The 22,713-nt window shown below is 42.1% G+C and overlaps 1 protein-coding gene across 5 annotated transcripts in view; it reads left to right on the top strand.

Annotated features, from left to right (window-relative positions):
* The window catches only part of PSD3 (pleckstrin and Sec7 domain containing 3), a 527,311-nt gene that overhangs the window by 309,642 nt on the left and 194,956 nt on the right, over positions 1-22,713 (top strand). For all 5 annotated transcript variants that reach the window (XM_075556571.1, XM_075556567.1, XM_075556568.1 and 2 more), the window contains one exon: positions 12,932-13,021. In XM_075556571.1, the coding sequence (XP_075412686.1) occupies positions 12,932-13,021 (90 nt within the window). The remainder of the gene's footprint in view (positions 1-12,931; positions 13,022-22,713) is intronic.

Here is a 22,713-nt window from a genome sequence, read left to right as displayed (position 1 = left end):
CTCTTTGCTTTATTGAAAGAGAGTTGTATTGATTCAACGAGGAAAGAGTTGATTTTTTTTTTAACTTTGCATTTTGGGGGAAACGGTCTGAATAAGAAAAGTGGTCTGTTAGAATAAACGTCCAAGCCCGCTGCTGCACTAGACTGATGTCCAAATGGGCCCCCTGGACCTCACTGTTTCTCTTGTAGATCGCTCATTGTTAGGCGTCTGCTGTACTGACACTGCAGCCTGAGCGCAGGCGATAGACACTGTGTGCACCATTTCACCCATCCAGCAAGCGTTTTCCCCATTCTCCTACTTTCCCCAGCACTGAGGTCCTTTTCCAGAGAATGAGGTCTATTTCAGTATGTGCAGAGTTTAATCATACAGTGGTGGATTTTGTTTCCAATTAGCATTCTTTGCCCCTCCTTTCCCTATTCCGTCTGTCCCCTTCCCCTTCTCTACCCCTTTTCCCTTTGTAGTTCTGGTGTCTACTCCCATAGGCTCCCTGAGGCTTTTGGCTCTCAAACAGGTATAATCCCAGAAGCCCTCGGGGCCAGTTCTCTTCACTCCCAAGCCAGTGAGTGGCTGAGTTTGAGTTTCTTTCCCCTGGACGCTAGGGCTCATCCAAGGGTAAATCTGAAAGTATTGCGTCTAGAGCTCCAGTTCATGCATGTGTGGGTTTGTTCCAAACAGCGCTTGTTTGAGCACATCACTGTGCACCATGGTGGCTGCAGATGAGTCCTCTCAGCAACGTCGTAGTCTTAGTGTCATTGTTAGGTGCCTAAGAGTCGATTCCGGCTCATGGCGACTTTACGTCCAAGAGAGTGAAACACGCTGCCAAGTCCTGTGCCCTCACCACAGTTGTCCTTCTGTTGAGCCCGCTGCAGCCACTGCCTCAGACGGAGACCTTAAAAACAAAGCCCAATAAAAACAGTGTCTTCTAATGGCATTTGCTAGGCCCGTCAAATTCAAGTCAGAGACCCACTCAGAAGGTTACAGGGGGATGTTCTTTGGATTGCACCAAGGCCATCTGATAAACTTCTCTGGAGGTCACAGTGTGGTGTCATAGGACGACGGTATGAGGATTAAGTTATAAGAACATTGAAACCTGCGTTGATGAGAACAAGGCCAGGGATGCTGCAGCGAGATGGTTTTGACCCTCAGAACAGTGCACCTGCGCCTTTGTTGAGACGTTTTGCCCCACCCCACTTCCTGCCCCAATCTTGCCTGCCAACCTTTTTCATTAAAAAAAATCCAGGAAAATATAAAAGAAACAGTTTGAATGTCAAACTTCCATTTTGACAGGATTTACACAGGAGAGGGCGCGGTTCTTCACGGAAGGTTTGAGAGATGGAAATCCCCCTTCAGGAGTGTGTGCACTGGAGAGGAAGGCTATGTTGAGAAACCGTAGCATCAGGTGTTGCTGTCTTTGCATAGTAAAGGTGTCTTTGATTTGGTAGCACCACTGTTTTACAAACCTTTCTTTATGGAACACACGCCACAGGTAACTTTTATCAGTGGAGTCAAAGGAGTTCTTTTAGGGACTTAAGATTATGTATCTAGTTGATACATTGTTCACTCACTTAGAGCCCTGCTCTTTCGACCATGCTGAGCCTTATATGGTTGCATGGCTCATTCATAGAAGGTGATCTAGGAAAGCAGGTGAAACTGTTCAATTAGTTTTGCTCTTAAATCTTGTAAATGATTTGGGGAGGGAGGTGTTAGGAAGAAGGAGGAGGGTGATAGAAAACCTAGTCTTTTTTACCCCTAAACCTATTACCATATATGCTCGAGTATAAGCTGAGTTTTTAAAGCACATTTTAAATGCAGTTTCTGTGGTAAAACTAGGTGCCTCGGCTGATATTCAGGTCGGCTTATCCTCAAGTATATACGGTAACTTGTCCTCTTGCTTTGACAGTCAAGTGCTCAGTAGAGTACAGAGTCTTTGGAATTTGATAATGAGGCCTGGGTCTTGGCCTGACTCTTAAACTTTCTAAGCACCACTTCTACAAAGTACCGGTACGATGCTATTGCAGTAGTCTGAAAACTCAGAAGTTCATTTATTTTCCTTAAAAATGTTCCTGAGGGACCTTGAAGAGCTGTTGTTTATTGGGGTTTTATCTCTTTGTACTATGGAGAAAATGTCAGGATATTGGTAACAGATTTAAGAATAACATGCATAAACTTGTATAAATAATATACTTTGTATGACATTTATACTTTTTAAAACAAGTTTAGGGGAAAGAATAGCATTTAAAAGTTTTATAAATCTCTATCATCTGGCTCAAGCAAAGAAAGCTGGATTTCCACATTGCCTTCTGCGTCTAATCTGTTGTCATATATCACATGCCATGTAGCCTCTAGAAACTTCTGATGCTTACTCGTGAGAGAAGAAATGTGGCAGGGGGAAGGAGGGAATCTAGTGACATTTGCAGAATTATTGTAAAAATAAGTTTGACTTGTGGTTACCCTTCAGGAGGTCCTTGGAAGAAAATTGAGAACAGCTGTGTTGCAATATTACTTTTCCAGTTCTCATATATGGTTTCCTTGATCTTTTCCTCTTTTTCAACTGCAATATAGTAGACTTAAAAGAAAGGCCCCGACATTCTTTCCAGTATCCCTGAATGCTTAACTTTGAATACAAAGTAGCCTTCATTGGCATTTGTGAAGGAACACTTTTTTTTAAAACATTTTATTAGGGGCTCATACAACTCTTTATCACAATCCATATATATGCATCCATCAATTGTATAAAGCACATCCATACATTCTTTGCCCTAATCATTTTCAAATCAATTGCTCTCCACTTAAGCCCTTTGCATCAGGTTCTCTTTTATTTTCCCTCGCTCCCCCCTCCCTCATGAGCCCTTGATAATTTATAGATTGTTATTTTGTCATATCTTGCCCTATCCGGAGTCTCCCTTCCCCCCCTTCTCTGCCGTCCCTCTCCCAGGGAGGAGGTCACATGTGGATCCTTGTAATCAGTTCCCCCTTTCCAACCCACTCACCCTCCACTCTCCCAGCATCGCCCCTCACACCCTTGGTCCTGAAGGTATCATCCACCCTGGATTCCCTGTGCCTCCAGCCCCCATATGCACCAGTGTACAACCTCTGCCCTGAAAGAACACTCTTTATTATAGCCGCATCTCCCTAATTTGATCTTAATCAGGATGAGTTTAAGCATTTACAAGACATCATATTTGCTCCTTCATTTTGCATTACAGCAATGGACACCTGAGGGCAGTATAACCCAAGCAACGCACACCAAACCGGGAGCCAAGCAGGCTCTTTTCGCAGAACTGAAGTCATTACCAAATCCAGTGTGCTCTTCACCGTTTATTGTAACATGTTGAGGAGGAGGTGGAATTGTGCTGTGGGAGGGCATGCCTGCCTGCTGTGTTTTTAATATCTCGTGATTTCTGAAGCCAGATTTTACCAGTGGCTGCTGAGTGCCTTTAGTTTCTCCGAAAGCGTGTTTTCCACAAAGCTTCCAAGACCCTGTGTTTTCTGACTGAGAACCTTTAGAACCCAGTTTAATCATGCGCTAGGCTGACGGCCACCTTGCGGAAGGTCTCATTCCCCCAATTGTCATTATTGGCACTAAAGGTGAAAGTTAGTGTCTACTCAGCATGTGGGGAAATGCATTCAGTTTAATAACGAGAAAGCCTGGAATTAAAAGGTAACATGCCTCCGGATGCCAGGTTCTATTTGCGTGCTTTCTTTTTAAAGAAGTTGACCTCGATACCCGGGCCCTTCCTCTGAGGTTTCGTGTACACCAAGGATTGGCAAAGTAATGATGCGCCCGCCAGGTGTTGGTCTGCTGCTTGTTTTCATCAATGCAGCTTGATGGGCGGGACATGGCCATAGCAGTTAGCGTCCATCACCATGCTGCGAAGGCAGGGCTGAGTAAGTTGCAGTGGAGAGATCGTGTAGCTTACAAAGCCTGAGATAGTTTCGGGCAGTGGTTTACTGAAAATTGCAGGATTTGACCCACTTGGCACTCTGGACCGGGGCACCATCTACATTTAAGACAACTCCTTTCCCAAACCCCGTGGATGAACATGGTTAGAGCGAGGATTTCTTCTTTTAAATGGAAACGTGGTTAAAAAAAAAGATCCCAATTCTGCCTTGCGGATCTGGTTAGACGAGAGGATTCACAGCGGTGCAGTAGGGATCTGGAAACACAGGGAATCTAGGACGGATGAACCCCTCAGGACCACCGGTGAGAGGTGACAGCGGGAGGGAAGGGGGTGTAGAAAAGGGGAACCGATCTCAGGGATCTACATGTAACCTCCTCTCTGGGGGATGGGCAACAGGAAAGTGGGTGAGGAGAGACACCGACACTGGGCAGTGTATGATAGGATAGAGTAATAATTTATAAATCATTAAGGGTTTGTGAGGTGAGGGAAGCAGGGAGGGAGGAGGAGGGAAAAAAGGAAAATGAGCTGATTCCAGGAACCCAAGCGGAAGGCGAATTTTGAGAATGATGAGGGCAACGAATGTATAAGGGTGCTTTACTCAATTGATGTATGTATGGATTGTGATAAGAGTTGTATGAGCCCCAATAAAATGATTTATAAAATTAAAAAAATGATCAGGTTATTCCCAAATGGTAAATCCACAGATTCCCCCACCCCCAGAGATATTTAATGTCTTTCATAGCAAATAAATGGTGAAAGAGCTTTATTTTTTATTGAAAGAATATATTGGAAATATATTGGAATATATTGAAGATATGTCCTTAAATTTGTTGGTGAATCTGAACCCTCTCCATAGGATTTTCAATTTTTAGTAATATTTTTATCTCATGAAAGATAACATGGTAATTGGCTAAATATTGATCATTGGACCTGCTTGGTATTTAGGGCTGAGATAGAATACTATGTGCAGATTTTCCACGTGAAGATTGCTGTCTTTTTAAGGCCACCCTGGTGTTGTAAGTGGGTTGCATACTGACTGCTAACCCCAACATCATCCCATCGGCAGGAGAAGCATGAGGCTTTCTGCTCTAGTGAAGATTTAGAGCCTTGGCGCCCACCCACTGGGGGGCATACTACTCTGTTCTGTAGGATCATTATGAGTCAGAATTGACAGAATGGCAGTGGGCTTAATTTGCTTTTTTAGTTTTGATTTAACAGCTCCTGCTTCAAAGACAGTGAGTGATCCAGAGATTCATATCCATCAGCATATCTCGGGTTTGATTGGGGATGCTGCCTTGATTTCAAGGGACTATTTCTGTGTCTCTTGATGCATCTGCAGACCTTCTCAAATCTTCAGGCTTTCTTGCTCTGATGGGAAGTTGTTTAGCATAAGGGAAAGTACTGGGGTCTACTTTTTTTGCTCTCTTTTACATTTGTAAGTTAGTTTGAAAAGAAACGTGTAGAACCCTGACAACGTAGTGAACGATGGCCATTCGTGGAGCTCAATATCAAGTGCTTGCTTGCTTGCTTACTACGATTTCAGTCATTGGTACAGCTTGATGTAACAAAAAAGTTCAGGCGTCCTAGAGATGTTTTCTCTATGGCTAACACTCATTTTATCTTTACTCTGTGGTAAGATGCTTCAAGAGTCTGAGATTGAATGGGTACCTTAAGAAGTAAAGTTCTTCTGTCTTGTAATTGTGATATATATGTGTGAAAAAAACACCTCTCATTCCATCATTCTTCACACACAGAAATCAGCGACCATTATATTTAACATATTCGGCCACCACCATCCTCTATTTCCTATTCCCCCCAACACACTGAACAGAAACTCGGTGACCTGTGAGCAATGAACCCCCATTTCCTGTCCCTCCTGTCTGCTCCCAACAACCATTTTGGTCTTTGTACACCTGACTGTTCTAGATAAAGGAAAGGGGGCTGCTACTTGTGACTGACTTTTTCCACTCATCAGTGTTTTCAAGGTTCGTCCATGTTATAGCGTGTATGATGGCCTTACAAACTTTCATAAAAAAATACCGCATGGAGGGCACAAACAAACTATGCGTGGATTTCTTTTTTTGCACAAAAATACATATTAACTTACCTGAACAAGATCTAGTTGAAAGCATTAAGGAGGATAAGACATCATTGGTTTGAAAAACTGCCCCAAACAATTGAATATTAAGAATTGAAAAATTGTATTTAATTCCCAACTTTCAATAATTACTAAAAACGGGTGGATAGAATATCATTAGGATAAAAAAGCCTTGACAAGCTCTACAAACGAACTAAATGTTATCGAACGCTCTATCAGCAATGGCAAAATACCATGTTCTTTTTTCCTCTCTGTTCTTCGGGATAGACCAAATGTTAGGTCACCACATCTCAAGAAGTTGACAAGAAATTAAAACATATCACAGATGTCGTGGAACCATGGTGGAACCAATTGGAAACTGGTCACAAAGTGAAACTTGTAAATGAATTTCTAAATAGCTCACAAGACCTTGGCAGTGACAAATCGCAGGCTTAGATGAGTCAAAAGGGAGAACAAATGATAAGGTATTACATTTTAAACCAATTACTCTGTAATATTTCATATTCCAATGTACTCTGTACATTGCTTTTCAATGTATAGCAATGTAAAGCACGGCTATTCAGTGGTCAGAAGGGATTCACAAAAGCCTTAATCCACCTGAGGACCCAGCAAATAGATATTTAGCTTTTACTGTGAATTCATTGCCTCTGCAAACCTAGGGGCTCAGAATTTAATCTCTTAATCCAGTTCCTTCTTTCGCTCTTGGATTTTATTATTTATCATCTCTGGATCACACGGCGTTGACTAACACCCTCTGTTGGGGAAAAGCATGGAAATCCCTCAGGAAAGTTGAAGGCCTACATGCAAAACAGCCATCACTGTCCTCAGCAAAGAGGCCGCATTCCCATGGAGAACAGGAATGAGACACAGAGGAGGCCCATTCTTACTACTCGGATTCAGTATTGAACTAGAAGTCCCAGCCAGATTCAAAAGGCAAGAATGAGGTCATAAATACAAAATGAAGAAGGGAAACATTCCCCTCCCCCCCCCAGCATGATCCTTTACCTAGAGAATCCCAGACTTCAAGGGAAAGTTACTAAACCAGTTGGAGGGTTCAGTAAAGTAACACAGCGGATCTGCGACCACACAAGTCAATTCAGTTCCTTTACCAAGAACGTCAAAAAGGACCAAGAAAATGCCATTTCCTGTAAAATCTCCACAAGGATAAATGCCGAGGAGTAATCTAGCCAACAGTGTCAAAGACCCATCCAAGGAAAGCTGCGGCGGGAGACCGGCCGTACCATGCGCACATGGTCTAGTTTCCTGTTTTCCAAGCTGCTGTCTGCAGCTCCTTATTGCCTTAAACTAGAGCCTGCTCAGCGAAGTTGTAAACATGTCAACACCGTCAAAGCAGTCTGTAGATATAAGGCAGCCCACATCCAAATACCGTTTTGTAATGACTTGGGAAAGACACACATCTCTCCAGCTTCATCTGGAGAGGAAAGAGAGACCCAATAACTAAAACAATATTGAAGACCGGAGTCAGAGGCCTCGCCCTTTGTAAGCTTAGGTCATTATACAGCCACAGTAATCAGCACAATCTGCCAGTAGTTCCACACCAGTGGCAGGCCAATAGGATAGAATTGAGAACCCAGAATATTCATCCATCTGTGGGCAGTGGATTTTTGACAGATGGATGAAGCTCATCCAATGAGGAAGAGGCAGTCTCTTTATGAAATGGTCAAAACTTTATGAGTGTCAAAACTGGGTCCTCGATTGCACAGAAATGAGCCAAGATCCATACGTCACATCATGCACAAAAACGAGAAAAGGATTAAGGACTTCCGTGTTAAAGCTCAAACTATAATGTTCCTGGAAAACAGTTTGGACAAGAAGAGACTTTCAAACACAAAGATGTAACAGCTGAACAATGGATCGTAAATTTGATAACTGGGGCTACCTAAAACTTAAATACTGTGATTCATTAGAACATTTGCCAAGAGCGGAAGGAGACCCACAGACTGGGGGTGTCGGGGGTGTATACTTTAGTAATGACATATCTGCCAAAGATCTAGTGCCCAGAAAGAACAAATCTGAGAAATGTAACAGATAAATCCAGAAGGAAATTATGCAGAGTGATGTAAGTTTATCATAAAAGACAAAATATTATATGCTCATACTTTTGAAGAGTCAGAATTAGGTGTGCATACAGAAAGCATCATTTGTTGATGGATACTAGAAATCCCATGCTAGCTAGTAGACATGTGAATTCTGGTGATGGGCATGGTGCAATAGGGGGAATTCGATGCATCTGGATCAAGGTAAAGTGATATGCAAGAATAAAGGACATCAAGAGGTACACAAGAATAAATGGCAATTATGTTAAACATAATGTTACAATAGTAATAACCAGAAAACTATACGTTACAGAGATGTATGCTATATGTACTCAGGAAGGGATATGTGAGTACATACATATACCATATATACCCGAATATTGGCAGAGCGACCTAATTTTTCCACAAAAACTACATTAAAAAGTGCTGAAAAATTCGGCTCTAAATATCTGGTAGATATAGTTGTAGGTGCAAGTGTAGCTATATAAGGGATGATGTCAAAGGTTTAGTAGGAAAATGCAAGGAAAAGATTGAAGAAGTGATTTCTCTGGGTGCATGAGCAAGTGTGAAGAAAGCCGATAGTGCCTGGCTGTCAAAAGTGGGGTCTTGACAGTTTGAAGTGAAAGAAGCCGCCACCCAGCAGAGAAACAAGCTCACATGGAAGAAGCACACCAGCCTGTGCGGTCATGAGGGGTCAACAGAATCGGGTAACAGGCACTAGAAGAGCCAAAGCAAAAAAAAAAAATGTGTTGAGAATGAGGGGGGTCAGAGCAGAGATCCAAAACCCTTCTGCAGACAATAGGACATCCCCTCACAGAAGGATCAGAAGGAAGGGATGAGTCAACAAGGCACAGTATAGCACCGATGAAACACAATATTCTTCTGGTTCTTTGAGGCTTCTTCATTCCCCACTATCATGACCCCAGTCCTGCTTTTCAGTTCTGGCTAGACCAGAGCATGTGCACTGATATAAATAAGCGATCATGACACACGGAATCCAGGTCAGATAAACCCCTCAGGAACAAATGGGAGTAGTGAGTGATACCAGGAGGGCGGGGGTGGGGTGGGGAGGAGGAGGACAGGAAGGGGGAACTGACTGCAATGGTCAATGCATAATCCCCCTGCCCCCCAACCCAGGGGGATGAACAAACATGGGTGAAGGGAGACAGTGGTCGGTGTAAGATATGAAAAGTATAGTTTATCAAGGGGTCACAAGGGTAGAGAGTGGGGGAGACAGGGGGAAAGGAACTGATACCAGGGGCTCAAACACAAGGTAAATGTTTAGAAAATGATGGCAACATATGTACAAATATGCTTAATACAATTGATGTATGGGATATTAAAAGCTGTAAGAACCCCCAATAAAATGACTTAAAAATACGCAAAAAACAAAAACCCAACATTACTCTATTTCTCAAACTCTATAAAGGCCAGGATATCTTGGTAAGTAATGACATCAGCCATTTAGACCATCCCTGAACTGAGCCTCCAGGGAATGTAGCCATTTTTATACTGTTTGAGTAATTTTTTAAAAAGATGCATAAATGGGCAATAGGCATGTGAAAAGACACTTGACACCATTGGTTATTAGGGAAATGCCAATGAAGACTACAGTGACTGGGCGTGATGACTGAATATGAAAAAAGATAAGTGGTAAGGATGCTGGAACTGATTGTAAAGTATTTCCATTGCCTTGGAAAGTGTTTCATGAAATGTTAAGTATAAATTTAATCATTGTGTTAGTTTGGGTGAACTAGAGAAACATCCAGAGAGAACTTCATATCAAAGAGCAATTGTACATTAAAGAAACATCCCAGTCCTGATCAAGCCCATAAGTCTGATATTACCCCATATGCCAATGCTAGTCCATAAACTCCTCTATAGCTCATGCGGCCACATAATGATGCCAGATTCAGGAAGATCACAGCCTCGTGGGTGGAGAGTCTTGTGGATCCAGTGGAGGTGGAAGCATCTCTGCGCTGGCGTGGGTCTCCACATGGCTTGTCCAGTTCCAGGGCTCAGGCTGTACCAGGGTAGCTCCATGTGACTTGTCAAAAGGAATATCTTGACAAAGTGAGTGTGTGCCCTGCCTCCAGCGAGCTGTTTATCTCCTTAACACCTCCAAAAGAGGCCATTAAACTGTGACCTGGTTGACAGACTAAACTCTAACCCTTCACTCTTGATAGTCTCAAGTTGGCAAGTGATTATGTAACTACCACAATTATATTACTCATTTCCCCTCTTAGATACAAACTAAGAGTCAACTGAAAACATGCCCCTGCAAAAATATAACCAAGAAGCAGAAATGGCCTAAATGTCAAATAATGAATGGATGAACATCATGTGGTATAGTCCTATAGTGGAATTTTATTTCACAGTACAAAGAAACAGCGTCATTTATGCTAGAACACCTACATCTTTAGAACATTATGCTCATTGAGAGGTGGCGTTCCATTGATATGAAATGTCCTGAGCCCATGCATGCATAATACAATTGAAAACGACTAGTGGTTTGCCAGCAGCTGGTTAGTGGGAGCGGAAGGAGATTTTAGGAATGATGGTTAATGGGTATGGGCTTCTCTGGGAGTCGTTGAAACTGTTCTGATCAGGTAGTGGGGACGCTTGCACAACTTGGTCTCTATCGCTAAACAGTAGGGTTCAAAATGGTTATTATAGTAGGTAGGTTTATTTCCATAAAGCAAATATTTTGAAAGGTGCAGTGAATTGATGTTTCTCCATCATAGAAAATTACATTAAGAGGAACTTTATGCTATTTTATTTGTCTTTATAGGTTTTTTTTCCATCGCTTTATTCTAATGTGCTACAAACCCTATTTGGTACTTAAGAATTCCTGCTATGTGAATTGAAGTAAACGATTTTTTTCACTCTGAGGGTTAAAGTGTTTTAAAAATTTCTTGTATAGTGACTGATACCACAGAATGCCCTGCCCAAATCATATTCAAATGTCGGTTGATTATACTGTTTTATCCTGGGTTGCATTGTGGGACCTGATATGTTTAGAAAGCACCCGGAAAACTGAGATATTGAAATATGTTTAAGAGGGCGTCAAAAGGTTGTGGCAAACCAGAAATGAAAGACACTGTAATTCTTCCACAAACTTTTTGAATCATCCTTATATGTGCTTGTGTCTGCACATATAGATATAGATGTGAGGGGGCTCCAAAAGGTTCATAAAAAATGGAATTATGTGGTGATAGGCTTTCTTCTGGAACTTTCTGAAGGCCCTTTTTATACACGTGTGTTTTTGTTACAGTGTAGGACGTCTAAAGCAGTGTTCTTAAAATTTTTTAATTTGGAGTTTTGAAGACCTCCCCCCCCCCCATACCAACCAGTAGCTTTCTCTTTAAAATGATATCATCTTTCACTCCAAAATGTCACAAGCTTTGATGATGACCGGGAGTGGAGTGGAGGGACAAGGGGTTGTAGGCTAGAGGGTTGATAGATGTGTGAACTTGGGTGAAGGGGAGACAGTAACCTAAAAACAAAATATCATAGTATATATTTTTGTTTAGCTCAGATTTCCAGTCAATTGAAGAACAAACATTCCAAACTTGTTGATAAGGCAACTATGATCATTTTCATGGTCAATGATAGGAATCTTCTCTTTTTTTGAATATTTTGTCTTTTTTTTTTTACATTACTTGTTTTAATTACTTTTTATTAAGGTGATTTTTCTTTGCTTAAAATTTATTATCCCTAAATCACTTTTGGAAATTTCTTGGGGACAGTGAAAAATTCCCCGGGTCTCTTTATTCATATATACGCATATGAACACACACAATATTTGTGAGTAGATGCATTGGTTGCTTTGTTCTGCAGTCTCTTAGAGGCCGTCTCTAAAGTAGGCAGCTCCAGTTCCACAGGAATGGACTGATTGACTTAGAGCCTTTAAGGAGAAGAGGGAGCATCTCCTTCAAGAGCCAGTGGTTACATATGCTCCTCTTTATTATAAAAGCTTAGTGTTTCTCTCCTGGAACCTGGTGCACTGTGGCTACACGTGCCAACTGGCGTTATGCAAGCTGCTCTGTGGGAACTGGGGCTCAGAACTGGCACAAGAATATGCTGACAGTACCGATACTATGGGAGTCCCTTGCTTTGCGGTGCTTAGCTTTTTGGGACATCACAGAAAGCGCCACGTTTACAAAGTGAAGGTTTGTGGCAACCCTACATCAAGCAAGTCTATCAGCCGATTTTCCCAACAGCTTGGATTCACTTTGTGTGTCTTTGTCACATTTTGGTAATTCTCATAATATTCCAAACTTTTCAGAGTACTATTCCACATTTAATAGGTGATGGATTAGTGTAAGCATAACTTAGAGACAGTAGGAAATCATCAGGTGTATGTGACTTGTTTTATTGCGGTATTGCAGGAATCTGGATGTAAACCTGCATTAAATCGAAAGTGTTTCTCTGCCATTCTTCTGAGGAATGTAAATAAAATAAAGCCCAACCGTTGTGTTTTCTTCCAGCTTCTTTGGGATTGCAGCAGGCTGTCCTGTGAGCTGCAAAGTGGAGCACAACCTCAATTTCCTTACAGATCTTGACAGCAGACGTCAGCTCAGAAATGTCATTTGTATCTTGTTTTAATCAAAAACCTCATTATTTACATAAATGTAGCACGGTTTCTTTTTCAACATTTCTAAGGTTAAAATAAGCTTCTGCAAAATCATGCAATTAATATTTAATACCAAAGTTATATGATATACCATATACTTATGCATATTAAATTGTATTACATATGTCTAGGTGTCTATATGAGTGCATTCATGTCTTCAAAACCAAATAAGTTCTTTTTTTGTGTAGCTCCATCTTTAAAAATTAATCTTGGCATGCCTTCTTTGCCTCTACTACAGAATATTGGAAAGAAGATGACCTGTCAAGAGTTCATTGCCAACCTCCAAGGAGTGAATGAGGGCAGTGATTTCTCCAAAGACCTGCTGAAGGTACCTATTGAAAGATCACTTGATCAAGCATGCTTTTATATGTATTTGTTGCTTGCTGTGTTAATTCCATGTTTGTTTTACTGCTGATGTTTCCATTGGGGATGGTCGTGGTTGCTTGAGACTTCAATGTGCTCAGGAAGTCATAGTGCCCAGGGTTTCCATTTTACTCAGCAATATTGTGATGATGAGTAGATTTGGAATAGTCTGTGGTGCAAATAATTGGGCAGCGTCGAACTTTTGTTTGCAAGCAGGCCTTGAGAACGTAGGGAAGGTCAAAAAGGTATGTTCACCATGGAAACAAAACAACATTTGCAGATCAAAACGGAAGCAGCTCTGACTGTAGTTGGTCCCTTTTCCCCGTGACACTTTGATTGCCTCCAGAAACAGACTATATTCCATCCAGGTCATTGTGGAATGTGTGAATTATTTGCACTTTAGCTTTCCTAGAAAAACATACATTCTTCCCTATCCTGATTATTTCAAGGGGCAGCAGTCAACTTTGGAATTCATAGCATTGGAAATCTGATGTAAATTTAATCTAATGAAAAATAATTATTGACAAGGAATATGAACATTCAGGAGCTGTGACTGTGATGTACATGTCAAAGAATGTGATTTATACAAATTTTTATTGGATTCTGGACTTCTGTTTTGAAAGTTACTGCTCCTAGCGATCTCTTTTTGGGATCTGCTTGAACTTGCCCAGAAATTTGAATCCTATCATATGGTAACATACCAGATGAAAGATTAATCCTATCTTATGACTTAATACTGTTTTCAATGCATTTCATTAAAATTAGCATGTGAAAAATCCAGAAAGACCTAATCATGTTAAGGCAGGTATGATAAAATTTACTTCTATTTGGTGTAAATGCTGCTGTTTCTAAAGGTGCAATGTCTAGTTGGGACAGGAATTAAAAGGTGCAGAGTGTGGCCTGGTAAATATGGTCTATATACTTATTTCATCAGCACTCTACTGTAGATGTACAAGTCTTTTTTCAGTGCAGTGTTACTAGTGTGGAAAATAATGAGTCTCCGAGAGAGGATTTGTGAGGCTTTTATCAAGTTATGTCAGAAATGAAAATTGACGGGAAAATGGTTACAGTGAAGCTTTAACAGTTTAGTGGTAGCCTTTATGGTATGCTGCAGGGCTCTGAGTACATTAGTAGGCAGATGTGAATGTGTTTGATAAGGCTATCCAAAACTGAATGTAGTTATGTGCTCCGGTCCAGTGAGTACTGTTCACCTTAGAAAAGCTTAGCATCTCGTTGGAGAGACTCTGTCAAGAGTGTGCTGACGGTTTGTGGCCATCGTGCAATGGAGAGCCTGTTTGCCCACCCCAAGAGTAAGAATATGCGTGTGCTTGCTCGCTCTACTGGGGGAAATGACAGTGAAGTGACACTGCAAATAACAGTGGCGTTTCACCTGGAAATGGTCACGTAAAATATTGATTCTCTTTCACAACAAACTCCAGCCTCTTCCTCACTTGAGGTAAGTGTACGCCACTTCTTTAGAAATCTGGATTTTACTCCCGGTTATAAGAACAACTTCATTGAAACTTTTTTTCTCCCATTTCACTGTTTTGTGTGACTATCCTGCTCCACCCCCACCATCCCTCCTCTTTTCTTCTCTTTCCATTCAGTTTCATTTCGAGGCAAGAGCAAAGACCGTTCTCCTTATAATACCTCTCTCAATATATTTGCTAGATTTAATATTAAAACATGCTGTAGGGTGCTTGACCTGAATTATTTTTTATTTGCAGCATACACTCATTAGGTGCTTCAGCTGATATTTGTGTCAGCTGATACTTGAGTATGTATGGTATTTTTATTGAAATGTGTCCATTGGGCTCATTGCTTCTGGATTTCTTTGGCATATAGCATGCAGTAGTTGGACATAAGCCTTTTGTTCAGTACAGCCTTGGGCTGCAACATTGTTTCGGGGCCCATTGTGTGTTGACTAAGTGTGGTCAGCCTTGATACTGAAACCAAAGAAGCAGGTGCCCCCCACTGATCACATGCTGTTTTGAATGAGCCCAGGGAGGGTTGTTTCTCACGTAAAGCATCCAACACCCAAAACAAGCTCTGACCGTTGGATCCACGCGGACTCCTCGCGATTCCATACAGCGCAGTAGAACCGACCCAGGGCGTTTCTGAGACTGTAGTTGTTTATGGAGTAGAAAGTTCTACCTTTCTTTCAAGGAGTGTCTGCTTGTGTTAAACTGCTGACCTTGTGGACCGCAGCCCAACACACAACCCTATACCATGGAGGCTTCCTTGGACAGAGTGAAAGGTGATTCCTAATGAAGGAAAAAGTATAAACTAAATTCCAATGCGCTTAATATCCTATTTCATAAATTGCATCCTGGTCATTGTCGCACGACTGTAAGCCATCTTCTGTTTGTTATGGATTGCCAACCTGATCTTATATTGGCTCAACGTGACGGAGTGGAACTGTCCCATAGAGTTTTCCCGCTGTAATCTTTATAGGAACAGACCTCTAAATCTTTGGTGGAGCCGCTAATGGGTTGTTCACACTTGCAGCTTTCCAATTGGCAACCAAGTACTTAGCCATTGTAGCACCAGGGAGTCATTTCTTTGGGTGATGGTGTTTGTGGTTAGGTGCCTCGAGTGTCTCTAACTAACGGGCAATAGAATGAAACATCGCCTATTCCTGCACCATACTCACAGTCTCGGCCTTCGAGCCCATTGCTGCAGCCACTGCGTCCACCTCTTTAAAGACCTTCCTCTTTTTCAGGAACCTTCCTGCTCGGATTCGCTTGTGTTTGCTTGCTTTCTAAAAAGAACTTAGCTATTATTCTTTGAGAACTGGTTTCCAACGATGCAAAGGGGTGTGAAGTTGTTCCTGGAAAAGTTGTATTATCCTTTCATTCCATCTTCCCCCACAAACTTGGTGAAGACTCTTTGTATATAGGTTCTTGGGGTTTGAGGGGTGGGGTGGGCAAGTGGAGCTATGTGTTCCTATAAAGCTTTACAGCCTTGGTGGTCGCATGTTAGAAGTGGCCCAATGGCTGTAGGTTTAGTTGTGTGTAGCTTGCCTGCACCCATTCCATAACAGATCCAGTTGACTAAAAGCTTAATCTTGTTTTAATGGGATTTTCTCACTTGGTATTCTCCAGGGAAGAGGAATTTGTGAAATGATGGAGAAATTAGTCAAGAGAGGGTATCATTTACACAGTAGACTCCAAAAGGCAACAGAGGAGAACACATTTTAAATAAAGATTAGTGCATCTTGTTGGACTGCAAGAAAGATAATTAGGGAGTATAAAATTATGTAATGCAGGTTCATAACCATGAGGGTTTGTGGTAGTCTGAGTTAACTAGAGAAACAAATTCATAGACAGTCATATGTGTATAAGAAACAGCTTTATGAGCAATTGTATATTAAGAGAGTATCCAGCCCAGTCCATATTCCAGTCCATACGTTTGATACTAGGCCTTATGTCCAATACCAATCTATAAATTCTTCAGACTCCCAAAACACATGCAATGACACCACATACAATAAGATCACAGGGAAGTGAGTGGAAAGTCTTGTGGCTCCAGGGGTGGTAGAAGCATATCGGCACTGGCAGGGATCTCTATGTGGCTCTTCCCGCTCCAGGGCACTAGTGTAGCTCCATGTGTTTTGTCAGGCATGTCTCACAGTGTGTGTGTGTGTGTGTGTGTGTGTGTGTGTGTGTGTGTGTGCCTTGCCTCCAGCAAGCTATTTATCTCCTCAGTGCCTCCAAATGAGGTCATTAAGCTGCAATCTGATTGACAGGCTAAACTCCACCCCTGCACTCTTAATAATCTCTAATTGACAACAGATTATGTAACTTCCATAGGGTTTGTGATCAGTTACAGCTACATATGGATAAACAAACAAAAAGCCAAATCATTCATTAAAGTTTAGAGGTAGGTCATTTTTTAAAGGTCAAACTCGGAAAAAAAAATCACCTGTTTTAAGCAGAGTAACGGAACTGCACATGCTCTTGTACTAAAGAAAGCTCGGTGCCAGGCAGCTCACTCTGTCTGCCCTGTGATTCGCTCCTTCCAGCCAGAGAGGGGATTGAACATATGACACAGACCATTGCCCTACTTGTGTATTTTTACCAATAGGTTATCCTGGAGCCACAGAGGATCCTCTCTCCGTTTTTGTACTTTTCTCTTCCCTTCCTGTGTTACTTCAAGCATTGAAGACTGTATCTAGGCCTTGGTGTTGTCTGATTTAGGCCTCAGAGCTTCAGGCGCCTACCTAGGTGGTCCTCCTTCATGAGAGCCCAGCTTGCCTGTGAATGCATCCTGACTGTTCGCTTTCTCGCCGTGGAGTCCTGAAGAAGTAACAGCCAGTGTTCCAAAGAGTTAGTGTGGTGTTTACTACTCGAAAGCAAGAAAGTCTTGATTGTTCCCTTATAGATATTTGTGAGGTTTTTCTGTTGTTTTGTTTTTTAGGGAGGCTAGAGGAGCAGTCCATTGTAAAGGACCCTGAGTCTGTAGTACCAGTTAACCTATTTATAAAACTCACGGAATACATTTTATCATCTGAAATCTTTCTAATTCAAGAAATTATATATGTATGCATATACATATATAGATAAATATGTTAATTCTGAATATCATTTGGAAGGCTTTTTTTGTAGTTTGAAGTAAGCAGTGTCAGACATATTTGGAAAGAAAGCCCAATATTGTGCTATAAGCACGCCCCTTAGGGTTTTTTTCTTGGTTGGTGGTTGGTTTGGTTTGGTTTGGTTTCTCATGGGACATGAGTATCTCTCCCCCAAGAGTGATTATGGAGATTATCTTCATGAGGTGATGTGTGTCAGTGGCTCAGGTTGTGGCCAACTAGAGGCCCTTCAAGCTTTGTCGCTTTTCACACTGATCTGGCTTTTGTGTGAAGGGGCTAGACATCATGTGTTTGAATAACTACAGCGATAAAGCCTCCCAATGACATTTCTCCTCCCTCTGCCTTTGTGTCTTCATTCATCGGTATGGTTTGGGTTGTGTCCATAGGTGCTCAGTGTAGGCTCATAGAACCTTCAGAGTCTGGCCCCCAACCCCTTACCACTCTGCCCCGAAATGCTTGCTCTCTTCTCATCTTATTTGAAATTCCTAATGAGATGTCTTTTGGACAAAATGGTCTGTGAGAGAAAAAAAGGAGTTGGAAAAACCCCATGAGAAGTCTGTAAGGGTTCTTTCAATCTAAGTGCTGGGCTGGTCTTAAATGATGTCTCCCCTCAGTGAACTTGGCGCACGCTTCCAAGTTTCAATGTTTCCATTGCATCTATTGGTTTAGACAATGAAGTAAGTATATACCCAATCGTTGAACCAGTTAATGTTTCAGATATAAATCCAGGAAAACTTCTTCTGAGGTGGCGGCATTCTCCAAAGATTACTCTCAAAGAATTGCCCGAGGGGAAGAAGCAGGCCTTAGTCCAAAACAAAGAAGAGTGTGAAGTTTTTTATAAATGAAAAGCCTGATGTGAATTCTCAGAAAGACTTCATGTGAGTTATATTTGGAGTATGTAGTTGAAAATAGGACCTGCTGGGTGGTATTTAAGTGTCGCTATAAAAAGAGTATGAACTGTTGCCTGGAGGAGGTGCGTTCTCACCCCGAGGAGGTCACGGGCACCTGGTAGCGACGCTGTCTGTGGAGACAAGATGCTTTGATGGTTCGTGGCGTCAGCAGGAGAACCTTCTAAGAGAGCAGCAAATGCAGAAAGCTTTTGAATACCTTTAAAGGTCCTGTGGGTGCCCCCTCCCCGAGAAAAACATCAGCTGAGTTATGAAAAGGGGCTGGTGTGTCTCTGCGGCTGCTTTCCCTGTGGACGTCTGTAAGCTGCTGCTGCCGCCGCCGGTCACGTGCTCGCCACGGGGAGAAGAGCGGGGCAGTCTTTGGTGTGGTGTAGACCGTGGACGAAAAATGATGAGGAGAATGCGGAGAAAGCTTGGAAGAAGCCAATAAGCCACACTTCTTGTACCTGCGTTTGTATCAAAGAGAAGTCAGCTAGAACATTTAGACATAACAGGTGCTACGTAAACGAGTCAAGCTGATTTTTAACCAGAGAGAGAGAGAGAGAGAGAGAGAGAGAGAGAGAGAGAGAGAGAGAGAGAGAAGGGAGGGGAGGGAGGGAGGGAGGGAGGGAGAGAGAGAGAGAGAGAGAGAGAGAGAGAGAGAGAGAGAGAGAGAGAGAGAGAGCATTTGAGCGAGGGTGGTAATGAGAGCTAAGGGTACTGTAAGGGAATAGTAACAATTCCCAGAGGGAGTCTATTTTTAACTTGATCATGAAGAAGGGCTGCAGGATTCCATATTCAGATGCATCGCTAGGATTTGGAATGTATGTTTGGAGCATTTTAAAAAGTAATAACACAGTTCATCAAGGTTCCTGCCTCTCAAGTATGAGCATGCATTGTTGATATGAATTCATGAGCTGCATTGTGTCTGTTTAAAGCTCGGCCTGTGGGCTGCATTTAAGTACCCCTAGCCACCAGCTTACATGATTTATATGCTTATAGGCAGATTTTGGTTTACATAGTCCTGAGATTCTTGAAAGAACATCCTGGATAAAAGCAGGGATGAGTAAAGCCAGATAATAATAGTTTTTTTTTAACCATTCAATTCTTTTAATTATTATTGTTTTCTTTGATATGTGTGTATATATTCTGTGCACACATATACTTTGCACATGTGTACATACACATCCCCAGCATAAACACAGAGTATTACAGCATTCTCTGTAATAGTACTTCTATTACCTACTTAAGAGATTCCACCATCTAAGCGGCTGTGTGCAGTAGAGTCGAGGTTTATAGACTGTTCGCTAGCTGTGGTCTCTGGGTGAGCTGTTCAGCCATTCTAGGTCTCATTCCGCCCCGGTTGACTGCGGCATTGAACTGAATATTAACTACACCGTCGGCTCTGTTTTAAAGAAAAACACCCATGGTTATTCTTGTCCATCAGTGGTTTGTGAACCTGCTTGGTAAGTGGGCGGCTTGACTTCCTAACCTACCCTTGGAAAGCTGAGTGTCCTCTGAAGTTACCAAGAACTTTGTTCTCAATCCCCAAATTCAGAAACCTCGTGTATTCAATAGCAGGATTGCTTAGCTCCATTTGTAACTGCCTTGAACTTCTATCATTGAAGGGGGAGGGGGGGTGAGGGCCCGGATCTTCTTAATTCTCCACCCACTTTCCCAACATCTTCAATCCACTCATTGTAAGAAAGAACAGAAATGTGCTATTCATTGAATGAGACTGTGTGTTCCTTAGGCTCAAGTGTCATGACCCATGACCATGAGCATGACCGTGAGCTCACTGTTGCACCCTGAGGGCGGTCCTCCAGTTCTCTGATTAACACTTGGCATACAGACGGAAATGTTTAGCTTTTAAATTTAATGTTCTTAAATAAATGGGAAACTCTTGGCTTCAAAAGTTAAATGACAACCTGTATTCTATATTTTAATATTTATTCTAGGAAAATTAACTTGATGCAAGTATTACTTTATTTTTATTTTTCAACAATTTTATTGGCATGAAATTTACAAATCACACGATTCCATAAGTGTACAGTCATCACCGCCTTTAGTTTTAGGACATTTTCTTCATCTTTGTCCTCATCGTGATTAGCTCCCCATTTCCCCCAACCTCTCATTAATTAAATGTTTCTCCAAGGAATCATTTATCCAGTTACTGTCTCTCTAGATTTACCTAGTCTGGATTTCATATGTAGAAAATCATAAAACCAGGAAAACCAACAGGAATAAAAATGTAAAACATAAAAACATCAATCAAAAGAAAGCAGAAAATATTAAAAAGTAGAATAAATTTAATATTTATTTATTAATGAAGAGCTGATGTAGGAGACAAGTGGTGGGTCCCCAGCAGATGTCCCCATCCTATTTGCATTTGGCATCCATCAGTGTCAGTATGGCACTTGCTTATATGTGGTAGTACTAAGGCGTTGGGCAGCTCCGTTGAGTTATAATGTTCTCTTTTTAAAACATCATTTTATTGGGGGCTCGTACAACTCTTATCACATTCCATACATCCGTCGTGTCAAGCACATATACTGTACTCTCATTTCCTTTTATTAATTAACCCGCTATGACATGGCGGGTTCTGTCTACATCAGGTTAAACTTCTCTAGGACAGCTTCAGGGAAGCACAAGTATGTAGGCTGTTTTCTAAAACGTTGCAAGTTGTTTTGAAGAAAACCCAGTTTTCCCAGGTGGCTGTGAACTAGAAGGGTGAGGCTTGCTTCTCTCCCCCGGCTTACCTCGACTGGAATGACAGGAATTAAAAGGGCAAGGCTGGCCTGGAGTCTTGAGAGGGACCCGCTCTAGCAAAGTGCGTGGTCAGTCACTTCTCGGAGCTGGCTCTCTCCACGCACAGCAGAGCACGGGATGCACTTTCTGAGTCACCCGGATTGTTCCATTATGGGGACTGAGTTTATGGAGGAGACGGAGAGTGTATAATAGAAAGATTGCCAACAAAGCTCTTTGATAAAAGGTTTTGGCATTTAAAGACATGAGCTTTGCTCAGAAAATCCATTTTTATACAGTAAGTCAGTTCTCTACCTTCAACCCTTCTTGATCTCTCTGCCTTGTCCGGGCGGCATTTTATCTTTGTTATTTGAACTCTTCATTTGCTTGGTTCTGTGGTGTCACGCATCCCCTTCCTCCGACAGTGTGCCTCGTCATCCCATGATGACATCATCTTCCTGCAGTTGTTCCTCAGTCCCTCTCCCAGCCATGTGTTGGGGAGAGTGCTAATCCCCTCAGACTTTTCCTGAGAGGAGAGAATGGCCGCATGGCACTCAGTGGGCACGCTGCCATTTGGGGAAGACCTCCAGGAGGGCAAGGTGATCCTCCGGGGCAAGTGTGGAAGTTACAGGAGAGCAATGACTTGAGAATGTACGATCGCTATGTTGATCTTCCCCTTCTCTTTTCACTCCTAGAAACATAGATTAGCACCTCAAAGGGGTATTTGCATTGTGTCCTGCCAGGTGTCATGCTATACAAATGAGGTGTGTTGCAAAATAATTTTAAGATTTTTAGAGCATCTTAGTTTTGATAAGTTTATAATTGTTTCATCACTTAGACTTCTGTGTGACCCCTTTGTGTCCCTGATTCTGAAGGACAGACATTGTCCTTTGAGTACAGTGCCCCTGAGAATGGGGTCCCACACAGCATCCTATTGAAGATGGTGTAGGCAGGGCCCGGCTTTGTTTCATTCTCCTGTGCTCAGGGTTGTTGTGGGTCAGAATCAACTCAACAACACTGTAGTAGGTGGATAATCCATTGACAGTTTGAGAGGATTACAAATGAAGGGGTGGAGTCTAGCCTGTCAATCATTGTATAGCCACTGAGGCCTCTGTATGGGCATGGCCTTCCTCTGAGGATTCTGGGAATTACTTTATTCCCTCCTCGGAGGCTGGAGAGACACTCTCTCTCTCTCTCTCTCTCTCTCTCTCAGCTCACTTCCTGGGAGACATTGCAGCCGACAAGACACATGGGGCTACACTAGTGCCCTGAGCTGGAGAAGCCAAGTGGAGATCCCTGCCAGCGCTGAGATGCTTACAATGCCACTGGATCCACAAGACTTACCACCTATTGGCTTGTGATCATCCTGCATTTGGCATCATTGCATATGTTTTATGAGTCTGAAGAGGACTTTATAGATCAGTAATGGACATA

Source organism: Tenrec ecaudatus, chromosome 8, assembly GCF_050624435.1.
Source record: "Tenrec ecaudatus isolate mTenEca1 chromosome 8, mTenEca1.hap1, whole genome shotgun sequence".
Taxonomy (NCBI): Eukaryota; Metazoa; Chordata; class Mammalia; order Afrosoricida; family Tenrecidae; genus Tenrec; species Tenrec ecaudatus.
This window is presented reverse-complemented; position numbering and strand designations above follow the sequence as displayed.